At 44.4% G+C, this 26,132-nt stretch overlaps 1 protein-coding gene across 1 annotated transcript in view; it reads left to right on the forward strand.

The window, feature by feature from the left end:
• Positions 1-23,742, forward strand: part of KCNK13 (potassium channel, two pore domain subfamily K, member 13) — a 145,746-nt gene extending 122,004 nt beyond the window's left edge. The window contains exon 2 of the mRNA XM_011974312.1: positions 22,525-23,742. Within this exon, the coding sequence (XP_011829702.1) occupies positions 22,525-23,417 (893 nt within the window). The 3' untranslated portion in view covers positions 23,418-23,742. The remainder of the gene's footprint in view (positions 1-22,524) is intronic.
• The last annotated feature ends 2,390 nt before the right edge of the window (positions 23,743-26,132 follow it).

Consider the following 26,132-nt stretch of genomic DNA (forward strand, 5'->3'; position numbering starts at 1 on the left):
AAAAAAAAAAAAAAAAAAATCAGTAATAAGAAAACAACCAAAAAATATGTATGGTGGGAGAAAAGATTCCATCTGCAATATCTACAAAAGCTATGAAATGGGAATCAGTGTGACAAGATTTGTACAGACTTCATTTGAAGTAATTACAACATTCTACTAAGGCTCATTTTTTAAAGGTTTCTATAAATGGAGAGACACTGTGTTCTTGGTGGAAAAACTCAGTTTGGTAAGGATGTCATTTCTCCACAAACGAATCTCTAAATATAAGGCAACCCCAATCACAATCCAAATATCTTTTCTGGAATTTAACCAAATGATTCTAAAGCTCATCGGGAAAATTGAACATGAAATAAGCAAGGGCATCTTTGAAAAGAAAAAGGGAAAAGGAGGAGGAAGAGAAGAGAGGTGAGGGAAGAGCCCTCACAAGCATTAAGAAAAGGAGAACTGGGGCCGGGCGGGGTGGCTCAAGCCTGTAATCCCAGCACTTTGGGAGGCTGAGACCGGCGGATCACGAGGTCAGAAGATCGAGACCATCCTGGCTTACACGGTGAAACCCCATCTCTACTAAAAAAATACAAAAAAACTAGCCGGGCGAGGTGGCGGGCACCTGTAGTCCCAGCTACTCGGGAGGCTGAGGCAGGAGAGTGGCATAAACCCAGGAGGCGGAGCTTGCAGTGAGCCGAGATCCGGCCACCGCACTCCAGTCTGGGAGACAGAGCGAGACTCCGTCTCAAAAAAAAAAAAGAAAGAAAGAAAAAGAAAAGAAAAAGGAGAACTGTGCTGGACATGGTGGCTCACACCTGGAAATCTCAACACTTCAGGAGGCCCAGGAAGGAGGATCGTGTGAGCCCGGGAGTTCCAGACCTGCCTGGACAATGTAAGAAGGCCCAGTCTCTACAAAACATCAAAAAACTTAGCCAGGCATGGCAGTGCGCACCTGTGGTCCCAGGTACTTGGGAGGCCAAGGGGGAGAATCACTTGAGCCTGGGAGGGGAAGGCTGCAGTGACCACTGCACTCCACCCTGGGCAGCAGAGTGAGACCCTGTCTCAGAAAAAAAAAAAAAAAAAGAACTGTCTGCGTTTTTGGTACCAGCCTCAGCATAGACAATGGATCAATTAAACAAAACATAAAATCCAGAAACAGAAGAATTTTGTCTCTGGTAAGTGACATTTCAGGAGGGTGGAGAAAGAATGGACCATTCAAAGATGGTGCTGAAGAGCCTGCTTATGAGAACTAAAGACACACTAGCACAAGTCAAACAGGGGAAAAGGAAAAAGATCTTTGGATTGTATCAATGTCAATATCCTGGTAGTGATATTATGCTGTAGTTTTGTAAAATATTGCCATTGGGGAAAACTGGGTAAAGTATAAACAGAATCTTTCTGCATTATTTCTTACAACTGCTGTCAGTCTGTAATTATCTCAATAGAAATTTCAATTTAAAATAGTGATAAGAAAAATAAACTGTTTTTTAAATGTTACGTGCCTGCAGTTAACAAGGAATTAAATATTACATTGTTTTTGAAAAGCACAGCCATAAGTGAATACTGGCGTGTTCCTAGGGTAAGGAAGGAAGGACTTTACTCTCTGTGACCCCAAAAGCCAAGAGCCACAATAAAAGAAATTGATTTACCTAAACAAAAATTAAACTTTAGCGTAGCAACAAAACATTTGTGCACAAATAAAAACAACACAAATTGGGGAAAATATTTGCAACATATATAGAAGACAAAGGGTTAACTTTCTTAAAAATATATAAAGAGCTCTTACCAACCAATAAGAAAAACCATAAATACCCTAATAGGAAAGTGGGCTAAAAACATTAGTAGGCAAGTCACAGAAGAAGAAATACAAAGGGCCAGTAAACACATGAAAAATGTTGGCAATGAAGCAGAAACTGCTGGAGAAACAATGTGCAAATTCTGGAAGAAATATAGTTTAAGGAAGCTGAGAGGTAATGTCTTATTTACTGATAACAATGAACTCCGTATCTGGCATGTAGTAGATGCTTTATTAATGTTTGTTGAATGAATAAGTGGAAATGAAGAACACGAATGGCTTGTCAAGGAGAAGGAACATTCCAGATGCAGGTAGGAGAAAAAAGTAGAGTCACAGAACAATTATTAAGGAAGAGAAGCACAAGTTAGGTGAACTCATTGTAGAGCCTGTTTTTGCCAGTAAAACTAGAAATTATGTCATCAGAAGAAAATCCCTTTGTCCCAACTCCCAGAATCCTGTGGTGAAAAGGCACTCAGATAGGAGAGCCTCTGAGATATGGTTCAAGGTTTAAATCATTCTCTTTAGTACCTTCTTTCTGCATCTGCAGCTGCTCATTCCTCTTTCTGTTGCCCAAAGGATAACAATGACTTTGCCCTTTCCTAGCCACATGCTTGAGCCACGAAGTCAGACCACACTGAGCATAACGGTGTGACTGACACAAAGCACATCAGGTGCAGGATGAACTTGAACTGTGGTTTGCACTGGGTGCTTCACACTTGCTAACTGAGTTGGCAGTTCCATCTAACTTCACGTTTCTACTTTATTTATTTATTTATTTACAGATGGAGTCTCACTCTGTTGCCCAGGCTGGAGTGCAGTGGTGCAATCTTGGCTCACTGCAGCCTCTGCCTCCTGGGTTCAAGTGATTCTCCTGCCTCAGCCTCCCAAGTAGCTGGGAGTACAGGCATGTGCCACCACCCCCAGCTAATTTTTGTGTTTTTTTGGTAGAGATGGGGTTTCACCATGTTGGCCAGGCTGGTCTCAAACTGCTGACCTCAAGTGATCCTCTTGCCTCAGCCTCCCAAAGTGCTGGGATTACAGGCATCAGCCGCTGTGCTTGGCCCACATTTCCACTTTTAAAAGTCACTTACCAAAGACCCTGGCATTTGGGGTAGCAGCCTGGAGTTCATGGGAGGTGTCTGTCTTCAGTCTCTGTTCCCTTTGTGGAAAAATAAATCATAATGAATCAGCTCCTCCTTTCCCCATGACTAACTAAAATGCCATCGCGTTACATTATTTTTTAACTTTTCCTCCGCCAGCTCATTTATTATACCCATCCCATGTGTCCCACAAATGTCACAATGCTTTTAAAGAATGGATCCATACTGGCTTTGGCCAAAGGAAAGTTACAACTTCTTTCTGACACTAATAATACTAAAATTAACATTTTTAAGGAAAGGCCCCAAAAGAAACCCCTCAGAGAACCGTTTCTTACAGAACAGTGATTCATTTAGCTATGCCCAGAAGGTGCCTCTAAAAAGAATGAGGTTTGAGTTGTAACTCTTTAAAGACTCTTTTAAAGAAATGGAAGGAAGGAAGAAGGGAAGAGAGAGACTAGAAAAGAAGGAGAGAATGGAGAAGAGAGAAGAAAAACTTAATTTTCTACCAGGCTTGGTTCCCTAGAGCTACTGTCATAGCAAATGTGAGGTGTTTGCCAAACATTTCTTGGAGATTGTAGGTAATGCAGTATACCTAGTGGTTCAGTAGTACCATAGGAAATTTCATGATTTTGTAGGAAAGAGCTACAGACTGAAGGAACACATACTGTAAATAACACATTTATTTCAAGCCTTTATGATTCTGTCATTTTGTATCCCTGGGCCATGCTGTATTCTGGACACTTAAGTAAAACCATAAAAGGTGAGAGAGCCACTAATTCTTTGTAGGTCTTTGACTTTCAAATGGGATTTCTGGAAGCATGAGGGTCCCACAAAGGGGCCTGTATTCGTTTGTTTTTACACTGCTCGTTCATTTCACACTGTACTCATTCATTTCACACTGTTCATTTTGCATTACCCTTACCCATGGGTAATTTATCCATGAAAAAGGATTTAATGGACTTACTGTTCCACGTGGATGGGGAGCCCTCGGAATCATGGTGGAAGGCGAAGGGGAAGCAAGACATGTCTTACATGGTGGCAGGCAAGAGAGCTTGTGCAGGGAAACTCCCGTTTTTAAAACCGTCAGATCTTGTGAGACTTACTCACTATCACAAGAACAGCACAGGAAAGAACCACTCCCATGATTCAGTTGCCTCCCACTGGGTCCCTCCCAAAGCACATGGGAATTCAAGATGAGATTTGGGTGGGGACACAGCCAAACCATATCAGGGCCCAAGAGGCTGCCATGGGGAGGGGGAGAGTGCTGATCAGGGTGGGGCTGGGATCCACCCTAGGCCAAGAAGTATAGCTCATCTTCTGCTCTTTACACCGACTACCAGCTCCCCAGAGGGGCCTTGTGTACCTGTCCTCTGCAGCAAGAAATTCAAAAAGGCAGGCAGATTCACATATACTTGGCTCAGAAGTCCACCAAAATAAAGATATAGTCATCGTTCCTCAAAATGTCTCAGAGCCAGATTTTCTCACTCACGTTGAAGGAAAACGCACAAAGGCACCTTTTATCAGTTACATGCCCTGCGTTGGTAACATTCTACTTAATTGAGCCATTTCTGCTTAGTCTGAGGGAGGGCAATTTAGTTCAAGAGAGAACATAATTATATCTGCTTGCTTTTAAGGAGTAGTTTCACAATTTTAGAAGTTAAGAAGCACTGGAATTGGGACACCTCCTTGAGATAAGTAAATCACGTTGTTTTTCACCTTAAATGAGGGTAAAATCAGAAATAATGACAGCATTTACTGCTTCTGGCATTCATTCCAGCCATCATCCTGGCTGACTGTGAGGAGGGAAAGCTTGTGAAAGCAGAAAACGCAGCACTAAATGCCCCCGAGATGCAGTGACTCTCTCAGGGAAATGAAATGTTTTAAATTCCTCTTCGCGAGCTGATGCACTCTGATTCCCATGCAGCCAATTTTTGTTACTTCTGTGTACAAGAACTACTGTGATTTGTAGTAATGCAGATGATTTAAAGCATCTCTATTTGTCGTTCCCTAGCTTTTAGCTTGTACAGTTAGAATAGCCATAATTTATTTTTCACTTATAAATTACTTGTTGCTGAATAGTCTAGAAACATCCCCATAGTTCAGAAGTTACCTGGAAAGCAGTTTAATCTGTGCTACGTTCATAATCTTTTGTCAGAGATGCTTTACTGTGATGGAAATGAGAGAGGAGTCATAACCCTAAAAATATCAAATTCCAAGAATATCCTTAACTTTGGGAAGAACTGGTAACCTCTGTATTGATAGCGGTAACTGCGGCAAAATGATAGCTCAGGCATAGAGTGGAAATACGTTCGCTTTGGCTTGCCTGGCAACTTTTAATATGCTTTACATCAGCCTGTAACATATTTTTTGTCGAGAAGAGTTACAGATACAAATTTTCTTTGGGTTGCTGGGTGCAGTGGCTCATACCTATAATCCCGGCACTTTGGGGTACTGAGCCGGGCAGATCACCTGAGGTCAGGAGTTCAACCTGGCCAACTTGGAGAAATCCCGTCTGTACTAAAAATACAAAAATTAGCCAGATGTAGTGGCAGGCACCTATAATCCCAGCTACTTGGGAGGCTGAGGCAGGAGAATCACCTCAACCCAGGAGGTGGCGGTTCCAGTGAGCCAAGATCACACCACTGTACTCTAGTCTGGGTGACAGAGCAAGACTCTATCTCAAAAAAAAAAAAAGAAATTTTCTTATTTATCTGGGTAGACTGTGGGTCTACCTGCCTGGCCTGTGGAAGGAGAGCTGCAGAGGCTGAGTAGGTCCTCCCCGGAATCCTGGGGTGATGGCATGAGCAGAATGAGCTCTGATTCATGCCCTGCACACACACACCCAAATCACTAGAATCACTAGAATATTGACATTGGAAGGTCCTTAGAGCTCATCTGGGACACCCTATCCTCATTTTACCAAAGGGACAACCAGAATAAGTTGTGGGCATGACACAGTTAGGTCATTAACTGGGTCTGCACTAGCACCCAGGCCCTAACTAGCTAGCTACATGATTTTTGAGCAAGTTACTTAACCTCTGTGTACTTCAGATTCCTCAAGTGTGAAAGGGGGATGAAGGGTTCCTACCTCTCAAGGTTGGCATGAGGATTGTGGGAAGCACCAAACTCAGTGCCTGGCTCTGAAAAGTACTCTGTGTGCACAGACTGTCATCATGACTGTCCTCATTATGGCACAATTCTGACAGTCAAACAGCTTTGTGCTCAGGGACCTAGAGAGGTTTAACCCTCGTACTGCAGTCACGAACCAATAGGCCAGGAGCAAAGGAAGAACTTCCCAAAGGTGATCTATTGTCATTGCTTTTCTCACCACTAGGTAACACAGATATAAAGAGTATAGTTATCCTGGAAGCATAACATTTATTGAATTACTTAATTGCCAGTCTATGAAATCATGGAGCAACCCTGTCTTGAATGGAAAACTCCAGAACAGTGATTCTCCAGCTATAGGGTAATCATGGTTCTAAATGCGGGGAACTGGGCTCAATCCCAGACATGCTGATTTGTAGGTAAGGCTCAGGAATCTGCATTTAAACAAGCTCTTCAGATGGTTTGGATACCAATGGTTAAGGTGCCACTCTAGAAAATACTGCCTAGAACACTGAGGACCCAGGCCCGCTCATTGACCGAGGCAGTCCACCGAGCTAGCCAACACCCCTGCCGAAAGCCGGTTCGCAAGTGACCACCTCAATTCTCTATCACGTTTCTGCATCTCCCTCTTCCTCTTCCTACCCCCACCCCCTGCCTATAATCCCAAACCTCACTTTACAAAAATAAACTGGGACTAACTGGGACTAGCACCTGCCTGGCTCACATGGCAGAAGGTGTATTGGCTGGGAAGTAGCACTTTCCTCTGTTCACTTCCTTTATCAACGTGTAGGAAGTAGAAGGTCCTTGAATACTTTGCAAGTCAGTTCCATCCAAAGGAAGAGAAGGGAGCAATTATTTTCCTGTCGGCCACAAGTCTCCACGGTTAACCCAGAACTTCTGAAGATAGCTCATTTTACATACTGTACCATCTGAAATCTTTTCTGCATCACATACTAACATACAAAAGAAGTGAGGGGCCGGGTGTGGTGGCTCACACTTGTAATCCCAGCACTTTGGGAGTCTGAGGCGGACAGATTGCTTGAAGCCATGAAGTCGAGGCCAGCCAGGACAACATGGCAAGACCCCATCTCTATAAAAGATACAAAAATTAGTCAGGCATAGTGGTGTGTGCCTATAGTCCCAGCTACTGAGGAGGCTGAGGTGGGAGGATTGCTTGTGCCCAGGAGGTTGAGGCTGCAGTAAGCCGAGATCACACCACTGCACTCCAGCCTGGGCGACAGAGTGAGACCTGTCTCAAAAAAAAAAAAAAAAAAAAAAAGTGAGGGTTGTTTTTGCTTCCAGGACCCCAGAGATATTGTATCCTTCGCTGGGTTTTGTTGGGGAATAGGGACACCGTTCTTTAGACTCTTCCCAGGCAGACTTGACTTTTGTTGCCTTCCACAAACCAACCCTGTCTACCCCAGTGCCGTGACTCTAGCTCATTGGTATTTCCCTGAGTGGGGTCTGTGGTCATTGCATGGGATCACTGTTAGGCACTGGTTTAAAGTGCAGGTTTTCTGGTCCCACTCAACCTCCTGAATCAGAGTATCTGGTGGTAAGGCCTAGAAATCCCAGTTTTTAACAAACTCCTGGGGGGATTTCTTGGCATACTAAAGTTTAGGACCTTTGTCCCAGATGATCTAAGTTTCCTTCTACTTTATTCACTGACATGGTTTGTCTGTGTCACCACCCAAATCTCATCTTGAATTGTAATAATCCCCACTTGTTAAAGGTGGGGCCAGGTGGAGATAATTGTATCATGGGGGGGACAGTTTCCCCCATACTATTCTCACAGTAGTGAATAAGTCTCATGAGATATGATGGTTTTATAACCTCTTGCCTGCCTCCATGTAAGACGTGACTTTGCTCCTCATTCACCTTCCACCATGATTGTGAGGCCTCCCCAGCCATGTGGAACTGTGAGTCCATTAAATTTCTTTCCTTTATAAATTACCCAGTCTCAGGTATGTGTTTATTAGCAGCATGAGAACAGACCGATACATTCACCTTTTATTTGCAGTCTAAAAGTTAACTTTTATAAACTAAAAAGTTAATTTTTAAATACTGCAAGTAAAGATGTAATCAGATCTTCCATCCTCTCTGAAGCTTGGCAGAAGTTTTTATGAAGTTTAAAGAAGTTTTAGGTTGAGCAGATATCTTTGATGTCGTCTGCAGGTGACTCAGAAAGGGAGTTGACTTGATTTTGTACACTGCCTTGTGTGGGTCGCCTTCTTGTTTGTTATTTCTAGTACTTTATTTCCTGGATCGGGTTTGAAACTCCTGGAGGGCAGAAACTATCATCTCACTACTACCTCCTCGCCTTGCTCTCAACACAGTGTTTGAAACCTACGGAATACTCAATGCTGCCTTATTTGATTGTCACGGCAGCACTTTCCTTCCATGCCTCTCTCAACATGAGAAACGAGGATGTCCTAGAGGAAGTCAGCATTGATGGGGGACCCCTGACCCTCATGTGGTAAACCTTTATCTGTAAGCATTTTCTTTAGGATACTCATAAACTTTATCTGCAGACAGGCTCTCGGTAGCCAGTGAAGTACAGATGCCCTCTGGACCTCCCCACGGGCCTCCTCCCTCTCCACACAGCTCCTAGCACACGTATCTCAAGGTACTTACTTGTCCCAGTCTCTCCTTACCTTAAGTTTCTTTAAGGGACTCTCATCACCACTCTGGCTCTCCCAAAAGTTAGGTTTCTTAAAATTTCTAACATTCTGTACTTTCTTTTTCTGCCGGGGACGGAGATGATTTTAAGGAACAGCCTCCAACTGAGGGCAGGGGTAGGAGGAAGAGAGCATTCTATTGTTGATAAATATTTGGCTGCTTCCCAAATTGGGCTATAAGAATAGTGTTTCCACAAATTTTTTTGCACATGTCTTTTTGAGATGAAGCAGGGATCCCTCTTAGGAGCCTGCTGGCCCACTCCCAAATCCACAAGCGTAGAAATAAAAGAAAATAATTGAGTTCCTTCAGGGGAATTTCCAGGTACCTAGGTACCCCTGAGAAGTAAATCATCCAAGCATTTAAGTAAGAGAAGGTTTTACCCATATGATTGTCAATCAAAAAAAAAAATTATGAGCCCCGATCATTTTATTATTTATTTTTTATTTATTTTGAGACAGAGTCTGACTCTGTTGCCCAGGCCGGAGTGCAGTGGTACAATCCCAGCTCACTGCAACCTCCACCTCCCAGGTTCAAGTGATTCTCCTGCCTCAGCCTCCCAAGTAGCTGGGATTACAGGTGCCCACCACCACACCCAGCTAATTTTTGTATTTTTAGTAAAGACACGGTTTCTCCATGTTGGCCAGGCTGGTCTCCCACTCCTGACCTCAGGTGATCCACCCGTCTCAGCCTCCCAAAATGCTGGGATTACAGGCGTGAGCCACCGCATCCGGCCTCATTTTAGGAGATTTATTTGCCAAAGTAGAGGACGCGTGCCAGGGAGACAGGTCTATGCCTTTCTCTGAAGATTATTTTGAGGGCTCCAAATCTAAGGGGAAGGGCACAATAGAGAAGTATACAATTTTCCTTTAAGAGTAGGGTAGGGAAAAATAGACATTCATGCCTTTGTCTGGCACAGTGAATCTGCATGTTTTACATAAGATGATATAAACAAATGGGGCAGAGGAAAAATGCAGGGAATCTGCATTTTATGTCAGATAACAGAGACACAATAGGGCAGGGGAACAATCAGATATGCATTTGTGTCTGGTGGGCAGGGTTGACTGCACCTGTAAAGATAAGCTATCAATTTGCATTGCCATGGTGAAATTTTAACAGCTCACTAGGAATTTCCTTGTGGGTAAAATATGGGGGAGGCGTGTAGCTTTCATCTTGTAGCTGTCTTGTTTAGGAACCAAAAGGCAGAGGCAGGTTTGCCCGACCCAGTTCCCAGCTTGACTTTTCCCCTTGGCTAAATGCGTTTGGGGGTCCCAAAATTTAATTTCCTTTCACGTGATCTCCTGGTCAACACCAGTTCACTTGCCTAATGGTGTCACCAATCCCTCCAGCGCATTTCCAGCTAGGAGAGAGGACACAGACCTGCTGAGCCCCTCCTTGGGGAGGCTCTTCTCTGTAGGGCTGGGACTGTGCTGAGCAACGGATTTATTCTGCACACAGGAGCCCCAAGGCACATGGGTAGACTATGAAGGAAAACTCATAGAGGCCAGAGAAGGCCAGTTTCACATCCCATTGTTCCTTGTTGGTGATTTTCCGGTGGTGTTGGTGAAGAAGGAACGATGCCAAAGGAGAGACATCCTTACCTTGATTTTCATAATTCATAAAGTCTGCTCTTTTTGATTTGTTTAAGACAGATTATGATAGTGAACCCTGAACATTTGAGACATGTCTGAGTTAATTTAGAAAGTTTATTTTGCCAAGGTTGAGGACACGCACCTGTGACGCAGCCTCAGGAGGTCCTGACAGCATGTGCCCAGGGTGGTTGGTTTCATAAATTTTAGGGAGACATGAGACATCAATTAATACATGTCTGGAAAAGTGGGACAACTTAAGCAAAGGCAGGAAGAATGGAAGTGGGTAGGGAGCTTCCAGGTCACAGGTAGGTGAGAGACAAATGGTTACATTCTTTTGAGTTTCTGATTAGCCTTTCCACAGGGAAGCAATCAGATATGCATCTATCTCAGTGAGCAGACGGCTGACTTTGAATAGAATGAGAGGGAGGTTTGCCCTGAGCAGTTCCCAGCTTGACTTTTCCCTTTAGTTTAGTGATTTGGGAGCCCCAAGATTTATTTTCCTTTCACATGATGAACACAAACATGGAGAAATGTGAAATTTCACAGAGACAAAACTAAGTTCTGCCTACTGGCATCATTCTGTCTTGCAGAACTCAGTGGGCAGTGTTCTTGATGGGAAAAGTTTGACTTTACAAAGTTATAGAAGGAGCCAGGTGTGGTGGCTCACACGTGTAATCCCACTGCTTTGGGAGGCCAAGGCGGGCAGATCACCTGAGATCAGGAGTTCCAGACCACCCTGGTCAATATAGTGAAGCCCCGTCTCTACTAAAAAGACAAAAATTAGCCGGGTGTAGTGGCAGGTGCCTGTAATCCAAGCTACGTGGGAGGTTGAGGCAGGAGAATTGCTTGACCCTTGGAGGTGGAGATTGCAGTGAGCCAAGATAGTGCCTCTGCACTCTATCCTGGGTGATGGAGCCAGACTCTATCTCAAAAAAAAAAAAAAAAAAAGAGTTATAGAAGGGCTTGGAAAAGGATTTTGAGTCACCAGCTTGTACCCTTGCCTTAGATTTATAGGTGTACAGGGGTTCCTCGAGTATGAGGTGACCGGAAATTGTTAATTTCCTACAGAACGTGTAAGCCTTTGGTGCACAACTATAGCTTTCAATTATAGGACCCAAACCTTGGCTTGTCAAATTTAAATCCTGATACAGTGTTAACATGAGCATGTTCTGGTGTTATCGTATTGTCTGAGTGGTAACTTAACCATAAAACACTTCAGTGTAAAGTGTTACACTAATGTTATTGTATTGCTTTGATGTTGTCATATTATCTGAGTGGTCACTTACCGTAAAACACTTCAGCATAAAGTGTTATAGTGTGGTGGCTTTGCATAAGTTCACTTCAATTTATACCTGAGAGGCAGTTGGCATGCAAGTGTCTATTTTGGAATCCATTCTAAAGAGGTTACTATTAAGCACGATCAACATTGTCATCAGAATGTGCACCACAGAGTGAATTGGCTAGGAAAAAAAACCTAGAAATAATTTTCAATCAGAGAAATGAGTGTTGTGAAAGATAAAAGGCTGGCCAAGCTGATTGTGTGAAACCCACTGCCCTTGCATGAATGAGGCAGTAAATTCACCCAGCAAACCTGCCCCCTTCCAAGCCTCACTCAAGGCCTAGAGCTTCAATGTTTCTGTGTCACCTAGAAATCAATAATAAAGAAGAGAAATGGCCAAAATAAGTGAGCAGGTGCTAAAGAGAATATCCAAATGACTGTGAAACCTATAAAAGGATGTTCAACTTGATTAGACATGAAGGAAATGCGAATGAAAACCACTATGTATCCACCAGGATGCGTGTCGCCCAGCTACTTGGGAGGCTGAGGCAGTAGGATCACCTGAGTCCAGGAGTTTGAGGCTGCAGTGAGCTACGATTGCACCACTGCACTCTAACCTGGGTGATGGACTGAGACTCCACCTCTAAAAATTCAAACAGAATATGGAGAATATGAACTGAAGCTCAAACATTGATGAGGGGAGGGTAAATTTGTACATCCATTTCACTGAACATATTCATATCCTGTGAGTCATCAATTACATTCGTAAGTATATGTATCCAAGAGAAATGTGTACATATGGTCACCAAAATGTTATTGAACTAAACTGGGGTCCATTTGCCTGGTGTAGTAAAGCCAGACATCCACACCAGGGTTTGAAATGGGGAGAAAAGAGGGTGTTTATTTGCAGGGCACTAAACAGGGAGAATCAGGCAGCTCATGCTTAAGACGCAAACTTCCCAATGATTTGCAAGCAAGGGAAAATTTCAGGAAAGTAGAGGTTACAAGCAGAATTGTGAGTCAATACATGAAGATTATACATAGGTTTGGCCTAAAAGGGCAGGATATCTTGAAGCAGGGGCTTACAGATCATAGGTAGTGTATTAGTCCGTTTTCACACTGCTATAAAGAAACACCAGAGATTGGGTAATTTATAAAGAAAAGAGGTTTAATTGACTCACAGTTCTGCATGACTGAGGAGGCCTCAGGAAACTTACCATCATGGCAGAAGGGGAAGCAGGTACGTCTTACATGGCAGCAGGCAAGAGAAAGCACAAAGAGGGAAGAGCCCCTTATAGAACCGTCAGCTCTCAACCAGGCGCAGTGTCTCACACCTGCAATCCCAGCACTTTGGGAGGCCGAGGCGAGTGGATCGCGAGGTCAGGAGATCGAGATCATCCTGGCTAACACAGTGAAACCCTGTATCTACTAAAAAAAATACAAAAAAAATTAACTGGGCTTGGTGGCGGGCACCTGTAGTACCAGCTACTCAGGAGGCTGAGGCAGGAGAATGGTGTGAACCTGGGAGGCAGAGCTTGCAGTGAGCTTAAATCGCACCACTGTACTCCAGACTGGGAGACAGAGCAAGACTCCATCTCAAAAATAAATAAATAAATAAATAAAACCATTGGCTCTCATGAGAACTCCCTCACTATCATGAGAACAGCATGGAGGAAACTGCCTCCCCACAGGTCCCTCCTTTGACATGTGGGGATTATAATACAAGGTGAGATTTGGGTGGGGACACAGAGCCAAACCATATCAGGTAGATTCAAAGATTTCCGATTTACAATTAGTTAAGGAAAAGAAGCTTTGTTTAAAAATTGGGGGTCAGGCCAGGCATGGTGGCTCACACCTATAATCCCAACAGTTTGGGAGGCCAAGGCTGGCAGATTGCTTGAGCCCAGAAGTTTGAGACCAGTCTGGGCAACATAGACCTGAAATCCAAAAATTGGTTTTGTTTGGTCTTGTACACCCTAGCTACATAGGAGGCTGAGGCAACCTCTTGCCTCAGAGGTTGAGGAGGTTGAGGCTGCAGCGAGCCATGATCGTGCCATTGCACTCCAGCCTGGGTGACAGAGCAAGACCCTGTCTCAAAAAAATAAAATAAATAAATAATAAAATAAAATAAAAATGTGGGGTCAGCAAAAAAGAATGTTAGCTCTGGCTAATGGGCATGACCTCCTCCAGGATGCTCAGGAAGAACTGTAGAACAAAGAATAGCACTCAGAGTTCAGTCCTCAGTTCCCCCTTATCTGAGATGTACATGCCTGTGGATCCATTTGGTGAGGATCCAGGTTTCTGAAAAAACAACTCGGAGACATATATTAAGATGTTATCTTTAGTTTCTATAGGGAACCAAAACTCTTGTGACTTGAGCTTCCTTAGCTATTGTTTTAAGCTACTACTACCTTCTTGGTCATCAAGTTGCTCATTTCCTTCTCAGGGATACCTAGGTAACTGGAATGTCCCCTAAAGGAACTCAAGATTTTCTTTTATTTCCATGCTTGTGGATTTGGGAGTGGGCCAACAGGCTCCTAAGAGGGGTCTCTACTTCATCTCAAAAAGACATGTACAAAAAAGTTTGTGGAAACACTATTCTTATAGCCCAATTTGGGAAGCAGCCAAATATTTATCAACAATAGAATGCTCTCTTCCTCCTACCCCTGCCCTCAATTGGAGGCTGGTCCTTAAAATCAAACAGGCTCAACAGCTTGCTTGATTTACAAGTTGCACCTCCATTAAATTCCACATCCCTTGCAGGCCTCCTCTTGAAGCTCCTTTAAGTCCCTCACACCTAATTTTCCATGGAGGATGGAGCAGGGAGCTGAAGAAGAGGAGGAAGATAGAGGGAAAGAGGTGCCTGTTGAAAACACTGAAAGTCCCAGACAGAAGATACTTCATTATCCATCGCTATGTGGCAAACCTCCCCAAATGAGTGGTTTGACCAACCATGGATGTATCTCACAATTCTGTGAATTTCCTGGGCTCAGCTGGCAGTTCTTTGGCTCAACTCAGTGTCAACTGCTGACTCTTGTGACTGCATCCAGCTGTGGCCTTGGCTGGGCTTTACTTCGTGCCTGGCACTTCATCTAGGAATGGCTGGGCCTGTCTCTGCAGCTGAGCGGTCAACCTTCTTACATGGTGTCTAGGGGATCCAGAGAGAGGAAGCTGAAGTTCCTAAGCTTCTGACAGTGTAAACCTGGAACTAGTACAGCATCACTCCCACCATATTCTGCTGGCCAGAGCAAGTCTCAGGGCCATCCAAGATTCAAGGAGAGAGAAAATAAGCTTCCTCTCTTAATGGGAAGAACTGCAAGTGCTTACAAGGATGGGAGCAGTTTGTTTGAAATAATCTTTGGAAACTATGTACCACGAGCAAGAAGAGGAGAGGAGAGAAGTCTGCATTGCAGACATGAGATCTGAATTCAGCCAAGCCTCCACAACTTGTGAAGATTGTCTGGCTTATTGATGCCTCAGTTTCCCCACCAGTAACTTGAAAAGCTTGGGCTAGAAGGTCATGAAGGTCATGAAGAGTTGTGGTTCCTTAATCCCCATAAATACAATGGGCCCAGTGAGAACTCAGGGCCTCCTGCTGATCCTCTACATCTTCCATCATTGAACCACTTCCCGTCCCCCACATCACCCTTAAGAATAATCCACAGGAGTCTGTTCTTGCCTCCTTTCTTCATCCCAGTTGAAATTGGAGGGGCTTTTTACCGAAAAAATGATCTTCCAATTCTTTTGTAGTTTCATCCCACATGAGAAGGTTTAAACTGTTAGCATGAAAAAGTTGTGGGAAAGTATATGCAAGTCAAGCTTTGGTTCCTCAGTGTATTGAGAAGAATGAATCAAGAGGTACGCTGCAGGTGTCTGTGCAGGTGTTTGACTGCAACTTGAGAAAACCTACTGAGAAACATATTTTTCTCAGTTTAAAAATAATGAAAGAGGCCTGGCTCAGTGGCTCACACCTGTAATCCCAGCACTTTGGGAGGCCGAGGCAGGTGGATCACAAGGTCAAGAGATCAAGACCATCCTGGCCAACATGGTGAAACCCCATCTCTACTAACGATACAAAAATTAGCCAGGCATAGTGGTGTGCGCCTGTAGTCCCAGCTACTTGGGAGGATGAGGCAGGAGAATCCCTTGAACCCAGGAGGCGGAGGTTGCAGTGAGCCGAGATCACACCATTGCACTCCAGCCTTGGCGACAGAGTGAGACTCCATCTCAAAATATATATATATATAAATTAACTGGGTGTGGTGATGCACACCTGTAATCCCAGCTACTTGGGAGGCTGAGGCAGGAGAATCTGCTGAACCTGGGAGGCGGAGGTTGCCATGACCTGAGATCACACAACTGCACTCCAGCCTGAGTAGCAGAGTGAGATCCTGTCTCAAAAAAAAAAAAGCAAAATACAGTAATGAAAGAGGCTGGTCTGAAGGTAGTGAGTTATTTCAATTGATTGTTCACAGTTACAGATAGCACTTTTTGTTCTACTCCTTCCCCCATTCTCACTACTGCACTTGGCTAGTTTTTTTAAAAAGTAATGAAAGATAAAACATTAGAAAATAATTAAATCACTTGTTTATCATCACCTTGAAATAACCTGATTGATAATTTTGTGTATTTTTCTCTTTTTTTCTCCCTTTTCTATGTATGTCCGTGGCAGACCTTGTCACTTCTGGGGTCCATCTCTTCCCCCAAGGGAATCTGATGAATCCTGACCAGAGGAACCCTTCGTCTTATAGATAATTGGTTTTCTGAGTGGGCTTGTAACTTGATCTGGTCAGTGGTATATAATGGCAATTTTGCCAGAGGATTTCTGGAAAGGATACACAAAGTAGGAAACCATTTTTCTGACTCTGGACACTGGTGTATGAGGGAGCGGTTCCTGTAGCTGTTGGTGTGAAGGGAGCCAGCTGACATGGTAGTGGGGCCAGAGCTGGGAAGGAGTCAGTCTTGATTCATGCATCATATTCTAAAGCCACTGTATTAACCATCCCTGGAGCTGCCCTCTCTCTCAATGTCATGTTCTAGGAGCTAGCCCCTGTATATTTAAGCCACCTTTATTTATGATTTGCTGTTCCTGGCAGCCAAAAGCATTTTAATTGCTGCAGTATATAGCTACATAAATATATTTTACAAAGTTTATTCCTTCATCCAACAAATATTTAATGAGGATGCCCCATATGTCAGGCGTGACTCATGCTGCAGACACACTGCAGACACACAAAGTTGCTCTGCTTTTTTCCACTTAACATTTTCACCAGTCATTGAGAACTGGTTAGAGATACAATTTTAATGGCTAGTTTATTTAGTCATTTCCCCATTATCTGATATTTAGGTTGCTGAGGATTTTCATTATTAAAAGTAAAGACATGGTGAACATCCATGTGCATAATTGGTCACATTAGTCATAATTTGGGAGATATATTCCTAAAAGCAAAACAAAAACAAAAACAAAGCAGAATAAAAAGGATACCCTGATGTGATTATTATGCATTATATGCCTGTCTCAAAATATCTCATGATACGCCTACTCTGTACCCATAAAAATGAAAAATAAAAAATATATAAATAAAAACAGAAAAAAAGTGTCTGACACATATTCCCAAATTGCTTTCCAGACAGTTTATACCAATTTTTATGTCCTTGTGTAGCATTTGAGAGTTGCCTCTGCATATAAGAACACTCTTGAAATACAAAATGCTCTTTTCTACCCTCAAGTATTTCCAGAAAAAAAAAAAAATCTGATTAAAGTCTACAGGACACAAGAAATCAAGGGCATACCAAATGAGAGGGGAGACTGTTAATGAATGAAAGAGGCTGAAGAGCTGTGCTAAGTGTGGGTGCAGCCTGTTGGATGCTGATTCGTACAAATCATCCGTAAAAAGATAATTTTGAGAAACCTGAATATGGACTGGATATTATTTGATATTAAGGAATTAGTATTAATATTATTAGGTATGGTAATGGCACAGTGGTTAATAAAAATAAAGCCCTTGGCAGTTAAAGATGTGTCTTTGTTCATCAAAGAAATGGTATGTTATCTGGGATTAACTTTACAATACACCAGCAAATAAAGGGGATGGGGTGGGGTGGGATGGGAGAAGCATGGTTTTGACAGAATGTTGATAATTTGGAAAATAGGAGTTTATTACACTTTTTGCTCTACCTTTGTGCCTGTTTGAAAAATACCATAATAAAAAGCTTTTACTTTTTTTTTTTTTAACCTTAATTGAATTTGGAAAAAAAATATGTAGTTGACAGCATATACATAAAAGGCTGGGAGACTATGGGCCTGCTCTTCATGGGCTCAGTGAAGTGTTCTGTGGGGGTTGACTGGGACCTTGGCAGTCCTGGTAGCTTTATTCCTAGCCCCAAGGACGGCAGAGAGCCTGGGATTGGTCCCAGAATCTGCCCTAGAATTTACAAGCACATTAACAGAGGTCTGAAATGATGTAAGGGAACTAGACCAAATCAGCTGTGAGTTTCATTGGCCTCCAAGCCAACCTCATGAACCGTTGTTTCTCGATCCACTCATCTGTGCCCAGACTCAGGGGCTGAACACCAATCAGATGACTTCAGGCTTGAAGCACAGGGAATATATTAGGTATTGAAAAGCACCACCTGTGACTGTCAGTTTCATTTGTATGCCTACAAAATATGGGGAGACTGAAATGCATGGGGCATAACAGGTTTTTAAACTGATGTAATTATATCATTTGTTGGAAGAGACATATATACATTCAGAAATATATATTTTATATGTTTTAGTACATGAAAATTTTAAGGTTTTAGCTTCTGATCCCAGCCAAACCCCCCCTGATTTTGGTACCAGGTTTGGCAGCCACTGTGGTCTGGGTGTCTGTATAAAGCATTGAACTATGGACACTTGGCTAATTTCCTTCCCTCCATTCTGCTCGTGTCTTGTACCCTTGACAGTGATGACAGTGAGCTATACTCAGCCTAGTCAGGTGGAGAAAAGCACAGGCCTGGGAGACAAGCCGATCTAGGTTCTGATTCTGGTTTTATGACTTTAGGCAAACCACTCAGCTTCTGTAGTCTTTTTCTCATTTGTCAAATGCAACTAGTAGACTAATAATGCCCAGTGTGGGTGTGAGGAGTTGCTGACAAGCACACGGCCTGGCAGAGGAAAGGCCTTTGATAATAATCCCTGAGCCCTTTTCCTCTACCAGAAAAGGACCCTGAGGGTTATTATTCACCATCTGAGCCATCTTCAACTCTCAGCATTATGGGGCTCAAAAAAGGGGAGGCTTTCTATGGAAAAGCCTACGTTATTAGCTTAATTCCACACTTTTTAGCGCTGAGAGTAGTAAAACCACTTCTCATATCTCCAACTGCAGACATGAGGAAGCTGTCTCCCTTTGCTTCCATAAATACCACCATTTGTACCATTTTCTGTTATTTTTGCTGATTGGAGAGATGGCAGTCATCCATCAAACAGTAAATAACCAAAAGTCATGATTATCCCTCCTTTAACACAATTGAGTATGTTAAAACCAAATAAATAAGAGAATCTAGAAATGTTAAATCTCTGGAACATGTCACTAGAAACCTCATTGACTGGAAAAATCAGCTCATCAAGTGTGTCTGCTGGCATCGGCACTTCACTGTCTCTACCTATGTCACTCATCCCAAAGCGAGGCTGCATTTGGGACCCTGAAGCCCAGATAACTCCATGGTGCTTCTGTGTTGGCCCTTGACTCAGAGCAGCTTGATTTTTTTTTTTTTTTTTTAATTTTTTCAGACAGGATCTCACTCTGTCACCAGGCTGGAGTGCAGTGGCGCAATCTCAGCTCACTGCAACCTCCACCTCCCAGGTTCAAGCGATTCTCCTGCCACAGCCTCCCGAGTAGCTGGGACTACAGGCACGCGCCACCATGCCCAGCTAATTTTTGTATTTTTAGTAGAGACGGGGTTTCACCAGGTTGGCTGGGATGGTCTCGATCTCCTGACCTCATGATCCACCCACCTCGGCCTCCCAAAGTGCTGTGATTATAGGCATGAGCCACCGCGCCCAGCCCACTGTGGCTTGTTTTGTAGTTAGTTTGTCTCAGCCTTGGATGCTGGGGTCAAGGACTTTGTCTGTGTCATCTTCTTTGGCTGTCTTAGTCCTCATGGGCTGCTGTAACAAAATACCAAAGAATGGGAGGTTTATCAACAATAGAGGTTTATTTTTCATGGTTCTGGAGACTGGGAAGTCCAAGATCAAGGCATATGCAGGTTGAGTATCTTGCAAGAGCCCTGCTTCCTTATACATAGCACCTTCTTGTGTCCTCCCATGGAGGAAGGAATGAATGAATCACCTCTTTATAAGAGCACTAATCCCATTCATGAGAGCACCACACTTACCACATACTCACCTCTCCCAAAGACTCCACCTCCTAATACCACCACCTTATGAGTGATGGATCTCATCATATGAATTTGGGGGGCACATAAACACTCAAACCGTGGCAGAGGCCCAGACATGTAATGCAGGGCCTTGAACTTAACAGGTGCTCCGTAAATTATTGCTATCACTGTGGCTGGAAGTAAATCCATAGCAACTCGTGTTGCTCAGCTTTCTGAGAGTAGAATGACTAAATCACCTCTAAAACAGGTGAGGACTACCTGAGAATGTTCTCTTCTAATTGTCTGAAAGGACCTTCCCCCAGCCCATACACCTCTCTTTGTGTTTCTGAACCTTCCCTATTTTCATGGACTTCATCCAGTTTCTAGAATAAATGGCCCCAGACAAATGTTTCCCCCTTTTTCTGCGTGTTTACTGCATTCAGATCCCTGTGTTTAGTAACTACAGCAGCAGTACGCTCTGGTCTTGCAGCTTTGGGGTCTACATTGAACCTCCACTGCCAAGAATTGCTGAGGGACTTTGATTTTGAAGAGTTCCCAGAGAAGAGATGATGGTCTGATTCTCTCTCTACCATGAAGAGCCCTAAGTAATTCTCAATGGAACTATTCTGTCCCTCGATCCTCCCTTCCCAAATCATCCTGGCAATTCCATTCCATCCTATCTAGCTCAAAAGCTACACTCGGAATCTTCCTCTGGTTTCCTGGTTACTTGCTGTTAATTTCTTACCCAAATGCAGCTCCTTGTGTGCTGAGAAAGGAAAATTGTATTTAGTTCTAAATGGTAATACAGAAAGTGACCTCTTGGCTTGACTTGAGCAGACCAGCAGGTCATAACCCCAAAAGCACACACATTTCAAGGTCTGGTCTGAACACTTTCAGGGTGCACTGGGAGGCAGCCATTGACCGAGCTGAAGCAACAAGGAACTGTATCAGCTTGGTGACAAGTGGGGTATTATCAGGAGGGAGGATCATGAGAGAGCTCTTGTGATCCAAATGATGGGACCCAAGTTAGAAATTTGAACTTGAAAATAAGGAAAAACTTGGCTGGGTATGGCGGCTTATGCCCGTAATCCCAGTGCTTTGGGAGGCTGAGGAGGGTGGATCACTTAAGACCAGGAGTTCAAGGCCAGCCCGGGAAACAAGACAAGACCCTCATCTCTACAAACATTTAAAAATTAGCCAGGCATGGTGTGCACAGCTGCAGTCCCAGCTACTTGGGAGGCTGAGGCAGGAGGATCATCTGAACCTGGTAGTTTGAGGCTGCATTGAGGTGTGATCACACCACAGCACTCCAGCCTGTGAGACAGAGCAAGATCCCATCTCTTTAAAAAAAGAGAGTGAGAGAGAGGTTTGATGGTTTGATTTTAATAAGAAACTGACTCAGGGAGGCATGCTCAGTATTCTTTTTATTTTTTAATGGTGTTTGTAGTCAGAGTAACTCTGATGCCAACCCCCCTTCCCCCACCTATTAGCCTTCTCATGTTCACTGAATCATTTGCTTGGAAGGAACCCTCATCCCTCTGATGAGAGTGGGTTGACCCTCATTGCCCCTTCATGAGAAATCCTGAGTGTATCACCGCTTTCTTTTCTATTTCTGTTTTTCTTAGTAACATCCATTGTTCTACAATATGCATTCTTAGCAGTATGCCTGTGTGCACAGGTAAAAGGTCAGGAGGGTGGAAATTGTGAACAGTTAGAGGCAAAGGCAAAACAGACATTTTATAGTTTATAAAAGTATAACATCCAATACTTCCGTTGTCACTCCGAAAGCATGAAGTGTGTGTTTGAAGAATTTTGTTTAAAAGATGGGTAGATCTTGAGCAAATTTCTCATTTCTATGTATGCTAGAAACGCCCGTAATCCCAGTGCCTTGGGAGGCTGCTGTTTCTCTGCCTGCAGCATCCCCACTTCCCCATCCCACCACCACACACATACACCCTTCTTGCCTGCCTAACTGCTCTTTAGCTTTCCGGTCTCCCTGCTTCATCTTTCCTAAACCCCACTTCTTAGATGGGTTCCCCTCTTAGGAGCTCCCATAGAACCCTGTACTCCGTCTAGCACCACACTTACCACACAATATCATAATCATCTTACCGGACTAGGGCTCCATGAGGGCAGGGACCAGAACTGTCTTTTCCACAGTTCTATCCCCAGGTCAATAAGTGTAGAATAAATGAATTCTGATGAGTCTGTATAAGCCTTTTCTTTGTATGAGCCTTTGCTTCTCTCTCTAAACATGGTCTGTTGGGTTGGTTGTTCAGGTTGTGGACTGTACAAGGACATCTAGCAGAGAAGGGAAGGGAGGCTGAAATCCAGCCCACATTCTCATCACCAAGCCATTTTTTGCTGGCTGTGTCCACCGTGAGGATGAGGTGCTATTCTCCTGATTTGCACAATAGCACCACACGGGCTTTCAGCAGCCTAGCTCTGAACAACGCTTAGTATGTTCAAAAGCAGGTAAGAATTCTCTTGCTCATTCCTAAAAGACTAGGGCTGAGTGATTTTATGAAACTCTCTCTTTAGGTCCTTTGCCAGCCATCAAAGCCAAGACCCAAACCCCATTCACAGCAAAGATTTCTCTTACTCTTCTCTCATTTTTCTCTCCTGCAGGGTTTGGGATGACAACTCCGGCAACAGTAGGTGGAAAAATCTTTCTTATCTTTTACGGCCTTGTTGGGTGTTCCAGCACCATCTTGTTCTTCAACCTCTTCCTGGAGCGCCTGATCACCGTCATCGCCTACATCATGAAGTCGTGCCACCAGCGGCAGCTCCGGAGACGAGGGGCCCTGCCCCAGGAGAGCCTGAAGGATGCGGGGCAGTGCGAGGTGGACAGCCTGGCTGGCTGGAAGCCCTCCGTGTACTATGTCATGCTGATCCTATGCACGGCCTCCGTCCTCATCTCCTGCTGCGCCTCGGCCATGTACACCCCCATCGAAGGCTGGAGCTACTTTGACTCACTCTACTTCTGTTTCGTGGCTTTCAGCACCATCGGCTTTGGGGACCTGGTCAGCAGCCAGAACGCCCACTATGAGAGCCAAAGCCTCTATCGCTTTGCCAACTTCGTCTTCATCCTCATGGGTGTCTGCTGCATCTACTCCTTGTTCAATGTCATCTCTATCCTCATCAAACAGTCCTTGAACTGGATCCTGAGGAAAATGGACAGCGGGTGCTGCCCGCAATGCCAGAGAGGACTCTTGCGATCACGCAGGAACGTGGTGATGCCAGGCAGCATCCGGAACCGCTGCAATATCTCCATAGAGACAGACGGAGTGGCAGAGAGTGACACAGACGGGCGCCGGCTCTCGGGAGAGATGATCTCCATGAAGGACTTGCTGGCAGCCAACAAGGCCTCGCTGGCCATCCTGCAGAAGCAACTGTCTGAGATGGCCAATGGCTGCCCCCACCAGACCAGCACGCTGGCCCGGGAAAATGAATTCTCAGGGGGCGTGGGAGCCTTTGCAATCATGAACAACAGGTTAGCAGAGACCAGCGGGGACAGATAGAAGCCAGGAGTGGATGCTGGGCAGAGGCCAGAGTAGAATGGAGGATGACTGCCGCCCAGGGGACGAGCTCAGCCCCACGCCTTGGCTCTATTCCTTCTGGGAGCTGTTCCTGGGAGCTTCCACAAGCCCATCTTTAGAAATCTGATCTGGGTTCTAACCAACAGCCACCTTCCAGGGATGGGGGGCCTGAAGCCTCAATGCTTGTCTCCTGATCCTTATTCTTTAAGTCTAAATTCAGTCTTTTCAAAATAAATCACAAAAGCAGCATTAGACATTGCCTTGTTTCTTTAATCTTGTTTCAGAGCTTTAACTGCCTGGGGAGATAGATTTTACTTAAGCCTTGATTTCCTGAGGCTTTCTCTGTTCCTTATTTGGGAACAAAAATGGTGACGACTCATTTTTCCCTAGAACTCTGAATGAATGAATTTTTTAAAGTGGGGAGAATGCTTGGGGATGTGTCTGGGCTTTCTTTTTTGCCAGGCTTCCTTCAGAGCAGACCTGCCAGTGGTGTCTGCATAGGGGAAATGTCGGTTGTACTTTTTTTTTTTTTTTTTTGAGACGGAGTCTCACTCTGTCACCCAGGCTGGAGTGCAGTGGCACGATCTTGGCTCACCGCAAGCTCCGCCTCCCGGGTTCCCGCCATTCTCCTGCCTCAGCCTCCCGAGTGGCTGGGACTACAGGCGCCCGCCACCATGCCCAGCTAATTTTTTGTATTTTTAGTAGAGATGGGGTTTCACCGTGTTAGCCAGGATGGTCTCAATCTCCTGACCTCGGGATCCGCCAGCCTTGGCGTCCCAAAGTGCTGGGGTTACAGGTGCAAGCCACCGTGCCCAGCCTGTTGTACTCTTTATACCTGTTTCTGTTTTTTGTTGTCCCTTTCTTTTTATTTTTAAGGCCTTAATGTCTGTCTGTGGCATCTGTGAGACCTCAATGTAATAAGAAAATTAAATTCAGCTTTGGGCCTTTAAACAGCAAGATGGTGGTGTAGGGGTGTGGGACGGGGAGAGACTCACTTTTGTAACTAAAGAACATAGCTTAACATTTTCCCTCTGAATGGTCGTACAACCATTTCATTTTTACCAGGGCTTGGGGGCCCAATGCAAAGATGACGACTATTTATTAAAATGGAAAATATAATAAATCCTCATTTCATTAACTAAGATTCCATGAGTGCTCATTGTGGTCAGTGGAGGACAAGCACCTAATTAAACAGGCATTTATTGGACTCACAGAAAAAGGAAATGGGAAATTGACCTTCACGGATGTGAGCGTCATTTTGGTGTCTTGACTGGAGAAACATTCTAGGCCAGATAATGAAATCTGGCCTTTTTTTTGGTTTGATGCATTTCCTTTGTGCCTTCTGAGACTGTAACGAGTCTAGTTTTATAACCTCCATCATCCACACGAGGAACAAAGGCTGTTGACCTTCATATACACAGGAGAATGCATTTGAGGGGATGACAGTAGCGTTCAAAAATGATAGCTGTTGTTTTTCTAAGGTAGGAGTGGTGCACACGCAGCGCTTTCAGAAATGATGAGGAAAGGCCGGGCGCAGTGGCTCACATCTTTAATCCCAGCACTTTGGGAGGCCGAGGCAGGCGGATCACCTGAGGTCAGGAGTTCGAGACCAGCCTGGCCAACATGGTGAAACCCCGTCTCTACTAAAAATACAGAAATTAGCCAGGTATGGTGGTGCACACCTGCAATCCCAGCTACTCAGGAGGCTGAGGCAAGAGAATCACTTGAATCTGGAAGGTGGAGGCTGCAGTGAACCAAGATCATGCCATTGCACTCCAGCCTGGGCAACAGAGCGAGACTCTGTCTCAAGAAATGAAAGACAGCCACCGTAAAGAAGACAAAGCTGAAAACCTGTGCCTCGTGAAACTGAAATGTAGAGCAGAGAACATCAGAGCTGGTGGGGGCCCCTTAGAAACCATCTCATCCAGCCTCCTGGTTTTTGACACCAAGAAACAGGTACAGGGGTTGTCCCTTGTCTGAGGCCTCAGGGGTGGGTAGTGTACAGCTGGGGAAGGAACCTAGGGCTCCTGATGGTGCAGTCCAGGCTCTTGAACCCTACTCCACACAACCTTGCCCCCTTCCTCAACAGGTCCCTCTTCAGGCTCAGTTGCCTTTCCTTCCAGCTCACAAACCCAGATATTTTCTTTACATACCAGAAGTACCTGATAGAAGTTCAACAAGCAGCAACAGTGGGCTTCGAACTTAGCGCTGCACGGCTCCAAAGTCAGAGATCTTAAAGTATTCTCTATATCACTCTTCAAGGGAAGGTATCCTGGAGCTACTGCAAAATGCTTGTTAGGAACCTGTAACCCCAAACAGAGCTTCTCATGGGCTCTGTACTATACCAGGTGCTGTGGGGATGGGAAGAGGAGCACCTATGGGATTCCTTGATCTCCATATTTCTAGTACATGGGTTGGAGTAAAGCAAGTGATTGCATCTCCAACATAGGTTCCTGGGGACCCTGGTGGTGTGCTGGGAGGCCAAGGAACATCAGTATACCCAAGGCTCATCTTCCTAGAGGGTCAGTTGTACTAAGCAATTTTTGCAGAGTGATGTTATATCAAAACACATGACTTTCTTTAAATAAGATCCAAAATGGGCATAAACTTTTTTGGGGGGATGGGGGCGGGGGAACAGGGACTTGCTCTATTGCCCCAGCTGGAGCGCAGTGGAGCAATCTTGGCTCACTGCAGCCT

The sequence above is a fragment of the Mandrillus leucophaeus genome, unplaced genomic scaffold (assembly GCF_000951045.1).
Source record: "Mandrillus leucophaeus isolate KB7577 unplaced genomic scaffold, Mleu.le_1.0 Scaffold144, whole genome shotgun sequence".
NCBI lineage: Eukaryota > Metazoa > Chordata > Mammalia > Primates > Cercopithecidae > Mandrillus > Mandrillus leucophaeus.